This window comes from Phycodurus eques, chromosome 7, assembly GCF_024500275.1.
Source record: "Phycodurus eques isolate BA_2022a chromosome 7, UOR_Pequ_1.1, whole genome shotgun sequence".
Taxonomy (NCBI): Eukaryota; Metazoa; Chordata; class Actinopteri; order Syngnathiformes; family Syngnathidae; genus Phycodurus; species Phycodurus eques.
The window spans coordinates 25,094,644-25,111,009 of record NC_084531.1 but is presented as its reverse complement, the minus strand read 5'-3'; the positions used below and the strand labels follow the sequence as shown (position 1 = coordinate 25,111,009).

Sequence of the window (16,366 nt, the reverse complement as noted above, 5' to 3'; positions counted from 1 at the left end):
TTTCATTTCAGAAGGTCTCTCCCATTGTTACGTACACCTTGTTCATTCTCACTGTGTATTTTTAGTGACTTATCATGCGCCGTTATGATTGCACCCTCCGGACTAGACCATCTGTGCGGACCCTTAGCCAGGTAATGGTGACATTACTTACCAGGCTAAACTCAATGAAGTCATTTGCATATTAAAAGCATGCTGCCACAGCTCAGCAGAACCTGCAGCCCAATAGTGAGACAGACATCACCTTGTGTCTTTCCAGAACATTCAGTTGGAAGGCACTTAAGGCTGTGAGTTAAAGGCAAATGTGCACAGTGAGTCTGAGTAACTGCACACAAACGTACGGACTAAGGCACAACTAAATCCACACACGCTTGAAAAGGAAATTCAATCTTGCGTTCACTCCAGTCCAATGATCTGTTCTAGTTCTCCTCCTATCTCCATGAAAGAGGGAGACGACAAATCCGCTGGGTTGACACGAAGGTCTGGCAGTTACTCGTATTGCACTACACAAGGGTGTCGCAGGCACACCGAGGAAGAAATGAAAAGGTGCGCCCAAACAGACCAACTGGAGCGAAACTGGTCTCCACATTTTAAGGACCAATGCAGCAGAAAAATAAAGGGCCCCCCCTCATATGAGGATATATTACTTTTCTCCATGACGTTGCTTTTTTTTCTTACCTTCTTACTAGCACTGATTGTAGAGGCCACTGTGCTCTCTGTGCTGCCTCCGTCTCCCTCCACAGACTCAGAGTCTTCGAACATGGCAGATGACTGGAAGTTACTGTAAGACAAAAAAAAAAAACCAAAAAGGGCCGTTTGTCAGTGTAGCTTCTTGTCAAATGTTCAGCAGCTCGCTTTTGATCGGTCTTGGATCACAAGGACAGCTTTTGTCTGGCGCCGGCTTGAGCAGCAAACAGCTCGTCACCTGTGTTCAAATGAGTTTTGTTTTAAAAACAAGTCGGGAAAGGCATGTTGGAGTTACAGTATATACAGTACTTTGAGCAAGTCAAATGTGGCCATGCACACCTCTACGAAAGACACGTTGGCCTATGAGAACTGTTTTCAACAGATGAGTCATAAGTCGTCACCTCAAACCTGATTCATGATTGGAGGTCAAAGAACGGTGAATAAATTGGCGATCAAATTATGTTTGAGCCTACTTTAAATGTAAAATTGCAAATGAAATGCTTTTATTGCCATTGTGAAAACACAATGTTTTACTTTGTTCCCACACCATTACAAACTAGGACCTATGGCTGCAATCCATTTTTGTTTTAAATAATACACTGTAGAATACTTGGTACATTAGTAAACATAAAGAAAAAATAGTTTTCTCAATAAAATCGAACTTTAGTACAACACTACAAGTAATTACTTCTCAGAAAATGAGTGGCTACAGTACTTATGTGCTCTTGACTTAGTAGGCCATATTATCTGCCTCGATAGCAAGTATACCGTATTATTTCACCAATTGTAGACACGCTAAATCTGTAGCTGATTGCAAATGTTCATTCCAAGACAGACTCGTATTAATTGCCTGGAATTTGTCAAAGAGAGCTGGGTGGCGCACTCATAAATGTGATATAGTATTAGAAGTATTGCCTCCTCGAGTAGCCGCTCTTCAGAAGTTCCGTTATTCCGTGCTCGTAGCCGAGGCACACAATCAAAAACACTTGACGGCAAGCGTGCAAAATTCTGCCAAGATTGGTGCTGCCAATCTGCAACTATGCCCAAGACACATTCACTTGTCTGCCATCCCTATTTTACACAAAATTGATGATTGTCGTGGCTGCCGGTGTTGTTTCCGTTAGTTTCTCATTTGTATTTCCATTTATCTGATCCTTGTTTGTCTTTCAAACAGCCAAGTGAGAGTATTTGTCATTTTTTTCTCATTATCCGATTCTATTGAGTCCTAGGAACTTTGCCTGGTAACAAATGCACAAACGTGACGTAAACAGATTAAAAGACTACAATTCCGTGTAAAGTTTCATAATAAATTGCAGATGATTTGTGTTCTATTTATTTCTTCATTCAAATTGTTTCATAATATTCCATGTTGAGAAGACACAATTGGCCACTGGAAATTCTTTCAAGGTCAGCCATTTGTGCACAGTGTTGAAACATTATGTTTTGGGTCGCGGGGAGCAAAATTCTGTCACATGAAGACAACTTATAGTGCAACTTTTTAAATGTTATTTCCATACCTGAAAAAGCCACACATTGTTTTGTCCATTTGAAAGGGGAGCCTTTCAAATGGACAAAACAAGCAGTGTGTTGCATGCACAAGGCTTTTCTTTTTCTTTTTGTTTCATTCACAGAGATGGAAAATAAGGTTAATATGGATTCTTAAGCAGAGAAGAAACACTTCAGCCACCAGACCAGTTCTATAAGATCTTGTTAGGTGCCCCAGTAATGCTGCCTTTGAACACTTCGCATCATCACACAATGGGGTTTAACAGACTTCATCGCAGTTTTGACGCCAATTAGGCACCATTCGCCTCATCAATTAGAATACCACCATTAATGCGACAAAATACCGCCCACTTAAAAGTCTACATTTGTGCACGTTTTGATCCCAAGGGGTGGGGGGGGGGGGGGGCGAATATATATATATTTTTTTTACCTTGGTGTTTTCAGAAGGCACTTTGCCTCTGTCATGGTGTCCAAACGGGCGAACCGTCCTCCACTGGTGAGAATATTTCCTCCGAGAGATTGAAGAAAAATGAACGGCGGATAGCGTCAAAGCGCGTGACGGTGCCCGGGTCACTCGGCGGTCCACGTAAGTCAAAGTGTGAATCCCCTGCACCGCACCGCCTGGAGGACGGTGACAGAGCGAGCCCGGCGGTGTTCGCTGCGCTTGTGATGTTAGAGCATCTCACCGAGTGCACGCGACGAAAGCCACGCGCGCACCCTCGGCCACGCGTCACGGCTCCAGGAGTGCGCGCGCACCTTGACGCTCACGCACGACTTGTCCAAACGGATGACCTTTGCATGAGTCGATTGCAAAGACGAACATACATGATGAGATTTATGAGTCACGTTGAAGGATTCGCACCAATAATACATCAGGCAGGGGCGTTTCTAGACCCCCTGGGCAAGAAGGGACCCCCCCCTACACACACACTGAACTAAACTGGACAATGGATAAGCAAAGTTTGCAGCAAATCTGTGTCTAGTCTTTTTTTTTTTTTAATCTCAGATACAAACAGTATGCAAGAAGGGAAAATATTTTGTGTGGAGATGTTTTCTTTCATCGTGCCAAGTTATCCAAACGAGTATTGTATATAGACTGAGGGTAACATTTCATTTGTACTTTCTACTTTTGTACTTCAATATTTTTCAGAGTCCATACTTTCTTTTTTTTTTTTTTAATAAAGGAGTTGAATCAGAGTTTGAGTACTTGTTTCACCTCTGGAGGTTTGGGGATCGAATCCAAGTTCGTGTGGCGTTTTCATGTTTGTGGGGCTTTTCTCCGGTTGCTGCAGCTTTCTTCCACAGCCCCAAAACATGAAGGCTCTAAATCCGTGTTGTAAAACTCATTTCCCTTTGCCCCTGCATTTGATTATTATTGTATATATATTATTAACAAGTTTAATTTGTAATCAGAAGTATTGGAAAATTGTGGTCATCAAGCATTTTTAAGTCTATAACGATTGTTCAATAAATAAAAAGAAGAGATTTGCTGAAAAAAATACTGGTAGCACCAGTTTAAAGTGAGTGAAAATGGTAACTTTGGTCCAGATTGTTTGCCAGAATTCAAACGACGAAGAAACGAAGGAGACGCACTTGCTTTAGTGGGCAACAAAAAAATCATATGGCGGGACAGATCTGGCCCCATGGCCTTGAGTTTGACACCCATGCTTTGACATTGTCTATAGATGTGAATGTGATGATATTGTTTTGGTTGTTTTTATTTCGATATGCCTTGCGCTTGGCTTTCGCCCAGTACAGGATGTACCCTGCCTGTTGCCAAGTCACCCGATGAGAACGAGTGGATGGATCGATGGAATATTACTGCCTCACACAGTGAGAAATTCTCAAACAATAAACCTGGTCCGACCTTGCACGTGTGCACTTTATGAATAAGTTTTGCTCTTTAACTGGAGACTACTTTTAAATCAAGTCACCCATCCACTTTATCAGGCGCACCTACTCCACTTCTGAGTAATACAATTACCCGCTGGGCAAACACACTTTAGACACGGTCAAGATGAGCTGATGACGTTCAGAGTGATCATCAGAATGGTGATGAAAGATAATTTGGGTGTCTAATACGATTTTCTTGTCCAGCCATTTCTATATTGTCTCAAATTTGTATGTTCCTCCTCTTTATGTACAACAAAAAGCTCATTGCAGTACTCCTAAATAAGTCATTGTAGTAAATGTATTTTCTGGGGCCAAAACGTATATAGGAGCCTAACAAGCCAGTCAAACACAAGCCATTCTGGGATGCTGGTTGACCATTACACGTCATCTTGTGTGAAAAGTCTAAAGACTATTAATAATGAACTTAAAAACAATAACGTCTGCACTTAATTTTACTTGGCATGCTGAGGGACAGACATTGTGATGAAATCTTGCTCAGAAGATAAATCTCTTAACAACTCAGACTGAGCAGATGAATGTTTTCAACAGGATAAAATGATTATTATTATTATTTTCATTTGCAGTTCTGCAACATTTTCCCTCAGAATAATCCAAATGGATTTACAGCGATTTGGAAAAGTGCTTTTCATATTAAACTGAGCAGCCAGTACAAACAGATGTATTGTGGAAAGTGATTTTGTGGTGCGCAGCAGCTTTTTGTCATTTGTCATAAGTATCACAAAAAAAAATATAAATACAATAAAATATACACATAAACATTTACAGTAAAGTGCACAAGACTGAATATGACTATTAATAAAAATATTACCTGAGAAATTATTGTGAGTGCAGTTTTTTTCAGACATTACTAGTATCAGTATTATTATTTTCTCCATATTCTTTGGAGATGTAATCAACGTACAAACTGATGCGATCATGTGTGGAGAACAACAAGAGGCCATCTCCATAGTGGAAGTCCCGTAATAACCTGCATTACTAGTAACTATTCATTTTCTCTGCTGTTATGGAGCGACTTGACAGGAATATAAATCATTTATATTGGAGTAATGTTTTTAGGTATAATTCGTGTTTTGCTCTCCTGTCTGCGACTCAACACCCCGTCTTGAAACAAACATTTGGTACAAGTTATGCACGTGCCGACTGTAATGTTTGCACCAGCGTCAGCGCTAATGCAGAAGAGGTGTCCTGGCTGGTACACCAATATCTACGGCTCACTCATTAGGAGCATGTGCCAAATCAAATTATTTCATGAGAAAAATACCCCCAAAATTCAGCGATTCGAACGACTGTCTTGTTAAGTGTCAGTCGCATAGCACGCATCAAAGAAGTGCCAAGTTTAAAAAGGTTTAGCCAACAATCAATCATCATGACCGCAGCATGACACATCATGGCCTTAAAGTGACCTTCGTCAAATATCACACACATCTCTCTCACCTGCAAAGTCTAAAAATAAGTAAGATTAGCACGAGCGTTAGAGCTTGAGCAGACACGATTAGTGCAAAACTAGAGTATTCATTTGAATTTCTTTGAGAATTTGGGTTAAACTTCATGTGGTTGAAGAGATTTGGAAACATAATTAATGAGTGCAATGCTGAATTTGTGCACATAATTTCCAAACGAGCCTAACTGGTTCGGTCCGCGTATTATATAACATGCAGAACTGCATGCAGGTGACAGTGACATACATTGTAGTATGATCAGTGTAAAGTGTGATGGTTTGTTTTACATGAATGTGACTTGGAGCTTTTGACAGAAACACAGGTGCTTTTTTTTTTTTCAGAAAATGGATGGATGGAAGGATATATATCCTGACATGACTTCCAAAGGGATGATATAATGCCACTGATGAATAGATGAATGAGAGTTCCGCTGACAGTTGTTAAAGTGCTAATCTTTCTGGCCACACCAGTAGCAGTAGTTGCCCTTGTTTCTTTCAAACAGCTCAATGCGGCGCTTGCGTTTTGAGCACTCGGGTTGAAATCACAACGACAAGCGATCCAAAGGCTTCAATCTGAAGGAAATTTAAGAGTCGCATAGCAACAGTGACTCACTTCTAATGCTATTCCTAAATAGAAGACAGACAAACTAATAATGGGGGGTGAATTATGGGCATATGGACACACTTATTTTGCCTCCGTATCTTACTCTTTGCTCCTCTTAATCGTGTCCCTCCTCTCCTCAACCTCTTTTTTTGCACTCTACGCTTCTTAATCCAAAGGCTTTTCAGAGGCGAGAACTAATCCATGGCGCACTTTCTTGAAATAAAAGATAGGAGAATTTAAGTGAAGATGAAAGCTCAGAACATCTGAGGGAGGTGGGCGTTTCAAAAACAGAAAAGGGAGAATCGGCAGTGAAGTATAACTCACAGACAGCGTCTTGTCACTGTCAGACTATTTTTAAATTATTGTATGCAAATAAGAAAACAGGTCAAGAGAAGGCAGAAAAGTCAGACAGACAAAAGAATGCGCTCACGATTCTGAGTGGTTGTGTCATGACAAAGATATTTATAACACATCAAAAGAGCAACGGGTGCAATGCGCTCGCAGGCCTGTGAATTCTCTAAATAAATAAAAAGCTGCTTTGATCGCGCTAGTATGCTACAGCCGCAGTTTATACTTCAAGAAATTGTCACTCTTGCAGTCATGAAATCAACACGCTTTTAGGTAAAGAAACATGGTAATGCACACATTTCGGAAATTTTGACACTTTTTAGAATGTGGCATCTTTTAATTTGTAATTGCCATTTGGAGTCATATACAATGCCTTAAAGCATTTATTTGTTTATTTGTAATTAATCTATTACTATTTATTTTTAACAGCTCAAATTACAATTCAATAAAAAGCCAGGTTAAACCCCATTTCTTTGTCCAGCAAATATCAAAATATGATAAATGAACACAATTGCTACCTTTAATTATACATTTCTGAGGCATGTTCCCATGTAACAGACTTGGGGACAAAAACACTTTTAGAGATAAATATATTAATGTATGCAGATCACTGCAGCCAAGACCACGATGCTCTCTTCAGTGGTGGCGGCAACAGAGGTGCGCCTCGTCAACCTGGACGACACCGCCCGAGAAGAGGTCAAAAGCTATTTCGGGACGAAATAACCGAGATCGACAACCGAATCGGTCGCGCTCGCACTGCCGTTGCACTCCTGTGAACCTGTCTTTGGAAGCCTTGTGAAATCTCATTCGGGACAAAGAGTAGCAGGGAGTCGTCTACCGGGCGGATGATCCAACTGTACGCTTCTGAAAACCTGCTGATGACAGCGCGAGCTCAATCGTAGTCGGGAAGTCATGGACAATCGGACAATGACCACCTACGCCTCGTCCTCCACCACCGCATATTCGAGTGTGCCGCTTACCGCTTCGCTTGGTCAACATTGTGCTCTGTAATAGACATTTTAAAAGGTGAAATGTTGTGGTGTGCCGGGTCACGTGTGAGCCTGATACGGGGCCTCCTGTTGCTGAATTTGCCGGCTACTTGGCCATAGCGCAGAAACAGCCGGCTGAAGGCCCTTGTGGTGACATTAAGGGGAGACTGGGCTCAGTTGTCATCTGCCTGCGATGGTGGAAAAGTAACCAGGTTCCTCTGTCCTGGGTGAATGCCTTAACTAGAACAAGTACAGTAAACCCCCGTTTTATTGTGGGGTATACATTCCAGACCCAATTGCTATGGGTGAAAATCTGCACCACAGAGACCATAATAAAAATATTTGTTCTTCTCGTTTTACCCCTCCCACACGCTTTTAACACATTTAAACTGATTAAAACATGTTAACTAAAACACACTTTTGAAGGTATTCCTCAGCACCTGTTCGCACCCTCTCCCTCGCAATTCTCCACGAGGCAAAATGTTCTTGCTTCAAGCTGTTTATTTGTCGCTTCCAGTTAAAGTTTACTCTAACTGACAAATAAAACAAGAGAATTAGACCTTATATATTTAAACACGAAAAGGTACAACAGAAAAATATCATCTCGTAGAACGAAAGCTAGCGTGATTCATGAAAACATATAATTTAAAACACCATAGACGGACGGGCTAATGGAAATGAACATAGATGCTAGGTAACAATTGCTACTTTAACACACATGGAGCAGCAACACATACAAACAGAGTATACAACAATACCCACAGGCATATATTCTCTTTGCTCTGCGGGAACGACTCTTACTGGAGTCCAGTAGGAGACCTTCTCTGCCTCTTCTTGCTGCTAATTCTAGTTCATATCATCCAGTAGATCTCAGTGCTGCCCGACATGTTGTGGCACAAAATAGTACGACACCGAAAGTGCACAAGTCTGAATTTGGACTTGCTAGTATAATAGAATTGTTTTTTTTTTAAATGATCATTTAAAATTCTCCGTTATAGCAAGGTTACACTGTAATAGCAAGTGGTGACGCTGCATCACTGCCACATTAATGTCAGTAATGATTAACGCACAGTGACATCATTGCCAATTAGTGGTGCTGTTATATTGATTAACATGTAAGACCTCCTATGATTCAATTGAACAGTGACTAAAAAGCCAGACAATTCTGACACAGCCAGACCAGGCAGGAGGGTGGGATTTAAACAGATGTGCAAGCCACAGGGCAATACTTGCCTACTGATGAAATCCCTGTTGGAACTTGTTGAAAATAGTTGTTTGTTTGTTTGTTTCTTTTTCAATGTAAACATTAGGGAATTACAATCCTGGATTTTAGAAACCTTAAATGGAGGCTGGTTCTTAAAATAGGAGTTCAGGAACACAGGTGTGTCTAGTCTGTTGATATTAGACTTAGACATTTCCTTGAAGGAGGGACAACCAATCTGGATTCAGTCATTGGAATGGCACTTCCATTCAGAAACGGAGGACTTAATGTCCCATATTTTTGATTTGCAAGATATCTCGGTGGCTCTAGTCTTGAGGGGATATGAGTTTTGAAATGGTGGCAGTGAAGTATGTCTGGTGCAAGATGATAAAGATCTGATGGTAGATTGACTTTACCACTGTCCGTATGCTTGAGAAAGTAAACTCCATTTGGCTTAAACGTGTAAATTGCAAGATTTGCGGGAACGTTAGTGAGTTGAGAGGAGGTTAAGACCTTTCACCCACATGAATTATCAAGTCCGCAAACGAGGACACACTTAATAGCAGATGGTGCTCCTGCAAGCCATCCATGCAGGAAACTTTCTCTGAAGGCTCTCCAGCTTTCAGCCTCACCTGATGGCTTCTGGTCAGTGTTTATCTCCCACTAAATATGTGTGCGTGAGTCAGAATATGTATGAGTTGCCAGCTTCAGTTCAGACATATGTTTGTCTCTTTAAAAAAAGAAATGTCTTTTGTTTCAAAGAGACAGTCAAACCCCAACAGTAGTTTATAACCTTATGTTGAAACTGCTGTGGGGTACGCCAACATACTGCATGTGGCTTCACAGACCATATTCTGACATAATCAGTGTACATTGAACCTCATTCAGCATATTTGTTTCTAAGAAGTAAATGTCAACACTGGATCCATGAAGGCTTGAATTCAAGTCTGTGAGTGTGCTTGATTTCAATTAGCAAAGATATGTGTCTTCTCGTATTCGCCCTTCCAAGTTCTTCCAAAGTTGTTGGTTTGGTATATTAGACTTGCTCCTTTAATCATGGAAGATACACACACAAATGTAGAAAAAAATATTACAACATATGAATGAATTATACGTATTTTAAAATAGGGAGTTACTTTTTCAAGCACCCTGTATTTACTACGTTCACGAGCCCGCAAGCTAACTAGCTAATGTGCTAAGGAGCTAAACAGCTTACTCTGGCTCGCTCGATTGTGACATTTAAAACAGAGGTCACAAACTTGTGGTCCACGTCCGAACCCAGAAGCAGTCCCAAACGGACCCACATGATAGCCAAATATTAAAGGTTATGACTTGAAACATACGGGGTGCTTCTGTTTTAAGGGGCGCAACATATTACAGGCTTTACGGTAGTGATGGACAGTACTGACCAATCATATGTAAATTCCTCCACCCTTTTAGCCAATCAAATCTGCATCGCAGGCGGTAATCACTGAAAACAATCACTGACTGTGCACATACCAGAGAGAGAGAGAGAGAGAGAGAGAGAGAGAGAGAGAGAGAGAGAGAGAGAGAGAGAGAGAGAGAGAGAGAGAGAGAGAGAGAGAGAGAGAGAGAGAGAGAGAGAGAGAGAGAGAGAGAGAGAGAGAGAGAGAGAGAGAGAGAGAAGGAAGGAACAATGTCACGTTACGCTGACTTATTGTGAAATGCAGCCCTACTTTTATTTATGTTACAGAGAATGTTACACAGTTGTTCTCATATGTTTGATTATCAGGGCAGAATTTGTAAGATGTGTACAATTCTGTATTATGCTCTAATATCATTACAAGTGGCAGAAAAAAAAGGCCGAATTTTTGAATGAATACTACCGTTTATTTTGAAAGTTTTTGGGGAAATATATTGTGACAAAATATTTGCTACCGTGGCAGGCCTAAACACATAATATATTGAGAGAGAGCAAGAGCAATTGACAAAACAAAATTATTGTAGAAACAGTAAAAAAGTACAAAATAAAAAATACAAATCCACAATATAGCAGGACCGCGACGCAAGAGCCGTGATACAGTATAGTGGAGGATTACTGTATCTGAATTCCGTGATGATAAGTTGCAGGGACTCATTGTTCTAGGGCCTGGACTCATTGTTTCCATGACATATTCATCCCGGGACTCACATAGTCTCAAGTGTAAAATGATTTGATTTTGAGAAGATTAAAATGATTAGAGAGAGAGAGAGATACTGTAATAAATGTATTTTATAATAAAAATGATGTGAAATTTGTCAAATATGTTCAGACATATTAGACAAATTTGACAAAGCACTGGGAGACGGTTGCTATTGCTGGCACCACAACCAGGGTCTGAAGACAGCCGCTGCCTCCATCTGTTCAGCCATTTTCATGGCCAAGCAACAGTAAGACCCAGCCAAGCTTTTCCTCCTCTTTATCAAGGCTGGAGAGAAACCCAAGGCACAGGAAAGGGCGATGCCTCGTCTTTGGGCAAGAGCCAAGGACTGGCCTGATGGTCTATATGGAGAAGCTGCTCCAGTTTCCAGACACAATTACAATAACATCCCTGAGACCAGAGGTGATCCTCTTGTCAGAACCAACAAGTGGTCGTGCTGGAGATCACTACTCCGAATGGAAGAGAGCCAAGTAGGTCCAGCTGGTGGAGGATTGCCACTGTCAGAAGTGGAAGACTTGGCGCTTGCTGTTTAAAGTTTCTCGGCAAGTCTAGCATCTCTTGGCCATTACCGGTGGCCACAAAAGGCAGCAGAAAAGACCTCAACGTGGCTGTGGCTGAGGAGAAGTGCACGATGGAGCACTGTTACTCGGATAATTCGGAGACTGAGTAACCCCGACTGGGTCACCCGGGGGAGTGTGTTTGATGTTCAAGAAAATTATCCCAGGTTTCAACACTGATAATGTATCTAAATAAACACAAGAGTTATCAAAAACAATGTTTGCAGGTCTCGGCCAAGAGCAATTCTCCGTATAATCAAAATGGACAGCGTTTTGTAAAAGAGCTCTTCTACTAATTGTTCTGACAATGACAAAACAGGAGGATATTCACACAATACCGAAAGCCTTTCGAAACATGCATAGACACGATTGAACAATCGAAAGCATCTGTGATTATAGCGCTCCGTATTTACCAGCTGACAGTCAATTCTTGGAAGCAATTAGAGATAATGGTCTTGTTAATCAGCGTAATCACAAGCCCAGCTGACCTCCGTTATTATAGATTTATTTTTGTTTAACATTTGCATCTAGCTCTCTGCCCACCTGTGTGCTCAGCATAATGAAAGTTTATGATTACGGGATGCGATCATAATAAGTGTATGAAAAGGTTCATGGTGGTCAGAGTGATTGGTTGGTTTCTCAGCACCATCGCTGATTAGCACAGTGGTGGCTCTGGTTTCCGTAAAGATTAATACGGAGATAAAGAGACACAAAATACAAACGAGTGGCAATATCTTTCTCATACAGCATGATTACATTGATGAAGAAATATTCCACACAGCTGTTAATCCATGTTAATATTCCCGATGTCTCCGTTTAATGGATGTGACGCATGCAAAGAAGAAGAGCAGACCAGTTGTGTATACAGGAGGGGATCAGTGTTAGGGACAGATTGTGATTCAGTTGACTGCTGAGAGGAAACCAGCAGGTTTGGTCCGGAAACAGCTGATGTCCTTGCATAAGCCAAGACAGGTTCTGAGTAGCTAGTAATATTCCCAACAGGCAGCAGACGACCTATGGTTGAATGAAGAGAACCGACATTAATGCTACAAATTAAAGAAAATTCGGCATTCAGGTGGTAGCGGATGAGTTCAAACTGTTTCGATATGATTCGAGTCCTTACATTGTCATTATATGTTACCATTCTGTTCTCATTTGCCTGGTCCAGTTCACACTCAACAATAAATGGTGGATTTTGTTGGCTTTTTTTCCCTTGAAAATAATAATATGAAAATTATTACGAGAATAAAGCCATAATGTTAGAAAGAAAGAAAAAAATAATAAACTCTTTATCATTAATATGAAAAACAAAGTAGTTTTTCATTCAAATCTTATTTCAAGGTTAGAAGATTGTTTTTTTTTTTTTTTTTTTTAATTCATTCTTTGTAAGACAAATATTATGTCAGCACTGAGTCCAGGGTTGATCCTGCCTTCTGCCCAAAGTCACCTGAGAGAGGCTCTACCTCACTGCAAACCTAATCACGAGAAGCTGTGTAGAAAATGGATGGAGAGATCCAATGCTCTTTTTTTTCCCCCCACCTTCTTGACCTTGAACATTGTGCTGTACATACAGTGTGAACAACAGTGTGTCCGATATCAACATCGACAACCATTTTTCTCTCACAATGAAGCCGCTTGTTTGTGGAAGCACAATCGACAGCATCCATTGGCTATATGACTCCGGATAAAAGCGGAAACGGTGCCACCATGAAGAGAGGACTTAATTAACCTTCACAATGAACACAAGAGCAAATGGCCCAGGTGCTTTTACTCACAGCTCAATTACCAGCTCCTCGGTGAAAAGGTTGAGGCCAGGCCCCATTTATGCAGTATGTATAATAACAGCTCTGAGGATTATTGTAAAACAAAGAGATCTCTTTTAAAGGTTAAATATCCCTATGTTAGTCGGTAATTAGTGACAGTAAATTGAAAGATTTGTCTAATTAATGGAAAGGCTGCTTAACATTAGGTAACGGCGGCAATGAGGGAGCAGATAATACTTGTACCAGCTTTCAATTAATTAACAACAGGGCCATCATAAGTTTCTACAATGTCTCATGGCGCTGTAGCTTTTGCGGTGGAAATGAAGCATTTACTTAACTTTACCTTTCACCTGTGACAGATTCGAATTTGTTCAAGTGGATACCAGCCAGGGAATGATATCAGCAGTTGCCATAATTTGGTTCAGTGCCGTCTTTTCTTAAATTTGGGGCGGCAGTAGCTCATCTATAAGGACATGGGCTTTGGAACCGGTCGGTATATAAGGTCATACAAGTCAGGCAAAAAACCTTGAGCGAGGTTCCGTTCCCAGCTCCCTAGCTCAAGAGGTGTAGCACAGTTTTTGGGTCCGTTTCACATCTCTCCCTGAATGCCTGCATTTGTGTGATCTGCACTCTCTGTGTGATGTGCAACACAAATATTATACAACAGTGTGAGTTCAATTTCCCGTTTTGAAAAAAGGTTTTTAAGGAGGGTGGTAAACATAAAATTATCTTCTTCATTCTAAGCTTTGAAACACTGTACACTCACACTGGCCACATTTCTGTACATCTGCACAAAAAAAGTCTGCCTTTGAAAAGAACAGTGGAACCTCCGCATTCAGATTGATTGATTGACTGCTCAGAACAATATGGTACCACTATAGATAGTACAGTATTTTGTCTCTCTCATGTAACAAAATTAGGCAACCAAAATATTAAGAACAGCTCTTGGTGTGATGCAGGACAGTTCTATCATAATAATGATATAAAATTCATCATTTTGACAGAGTCAACTGTCATTCAACTGTGCTTTATTATCTTTGCAAAGGCCAAATTATGATCTCACGTTGGGTCTCCTTGCATTGCTCTGCGGTGCATGGTGTGATTCGAGGGTGCTGCCAGCGATTTGGGGCCTCTTGAAAATATTACTTTCATTTCAACCACTTCAATGCCGCAAACTGAAATGATTATTTTCGAGTGTCCCTGTCAGTCATAGACCCATAGAATCATCATCACTTTTCTCCCCCTGACAGTGAACCTTGGTCATAATGTGGCTGGTGTGTGTATACAGCACTTTATAGAGGAAAAAGAACAATGTAACCTTTAAGCCAGAAGGTAATTAAGGCAGATAAATAAGTAAACACAGATGAAGAACTGCAGTCACGGTGAAGGTAATTGCAAAAGGCAGACCTTGATTGAGTTTTCACTCAATCAAATTAACTTCCTATCTACTATCTTACTGTGTCTATGGCTAGTTGAATACACCAGTTTAAAGTTACAGCTGCCTTACGCTAACAGCGATGTCCACAGCAGGGACTATGAATGAATGATGACTGGTCTGGCATTGGGTAAGGATTTCCACACTTGAAACATTCATGATGAAACGGAAAAGCAGTGAATGGCGCGTTGCGGCTGTAAGCACTCTGATAAATACTTGCGCTGCACAGATCTAAATTTAGTGCAGTCTCATAACCTGTCCCATGAGGCTGGTTTATCAGTGTCATTCATTAAAATCTGAGACAGGCTGTACATTACGGCGGCACGAAAAAAGGAGCCTTTGCTGGAGGCTCAGGAAGCGTGAAACCACCTGGTGTGGGTGGGAATGATACAGATGAATAAACCCTGAGTTTGAATTTTAATTTCGGGGTAACATCTGTCCTTTGAGATGGGGAGAGCGCACATAAGCGGGTGCTGCTGACTCATTCTCTCCTTCATTCCTTCATCACACGTTCAGCCTCTTTTTTCACCTCCTTTTGTTTTTGCACATTTTGCCTTTTTGTGAATGTGCATTTGTGTTTATCCATCCATCCATTTTCTGTACTGCTTATCCTCACCAGGGTCGCGGGCGTGCTGGAGCCTAACCCAGCCATCTTCGGGAGGGAGGCGGGGTGCACCCTGAACCGGTCGCCAGCCAATCACAGGGCACATAGAAACAAACAGCCATTCGCACTCACATTCACACCTACGGACAATTTAGAGTCTCCACTCAAGCTCACCATGCATGATATGATCATCACATCATAGGATGATCACCTTCATATTTCAGATATTTTACGAGGAATACATTTTTTTTAAATGGCTTAATAGACATTAAATGAGGAATTCTTATATAGAATTAATATAATTTTATTTTATTTGGCATGATGATGAATAAAGCAATAGAAAATCCCCGCAGCAAAAAAAATTAAAAAATCACTAATTAACATCCTAATTTATACCAAGATCAAAGTGTAAAAAAAAAAATCCAACATAGCATCTTTGATGCAAATTGGATGAATTGACATCAAGGACTATGACGCAAATTACATACTAACTGACATTAGTCTCCTGTGCTCATGGCATCGTGGAACTAAATCCAACTCTTATTGCATGTAAAATAAGATGACAATGTGATTTAAATAAAATTATCTCTGTTTCTAAGCAGAGTAAGTGAGTCTCGAGTATCTGACAGGCTGTGAGTAATTACTGCCAAGGACATACAGCATCAGTGTACGTGTGTTTGTGTGTGTATGTGTGTGTGTGGGGGGGTGCAACTAATGGTATGTGTACATTGTGTTTTTGTTTTTGTTTTTTTTAACGAGAATGTTTACACAGTTTGGACTAAAATTGAAATTGCACTTTGGGTCACAAAGTGAAAAGATACGCAACAACAAAAATAAACAACAGGACTGCTGTCCTTTCCTATATTGTAAAAGCAATAATATGCATTCTCAATTTTATATTGTTTTAGGTTGAGTGGCAGCACAGAAAGACGATTTTTACACAACGCAAGGTGATCTCATGAGAGTTTTGTTGGAAACTGTACAATAAAGGTTTCATGTTAACATAAGGTCATTGTGGTTTGCTAGCACCTGTGGCAAGTATTTGCACTCGCTGACCTTCGAGCTGGTAGCACCCCACCGGTCCAGTTAAGACTATTTGACCCTTTAAGGACTACTCTGTTTCTTTGGCTGTATTTACACAACATGATTCAAGTTACACAA

The 16,366-nt window shown here is 40.7% G+C and overlaps 1 protein-coding gene across 1 annotated transcript in view; it reads right to left on the bottom strand.

Moving 5' to 3' along the window:
* The window catches only part of sphkap (SPHK1 interactor, AKAP domain containing), a 29,427-nt gene extending 26,565 nt beyond the window's left edge, over positions 1-2,862 (bottom strand). Inside the window, 2 exon segments of the mRNA XM_061681663.1 lie at positions 676-778; positions 2,621-2,862. Of these exon segments, the coding sequence (XP_061537647.1) occupies positions 676-778; positions 2,621-2,655 (138 nt within the window). The 5' untranslated portion in view covers positions 2,656-2,862.
* Between the last annotated feature and the right edge of the window lie 13,504 nt (positions 2,863-16,366).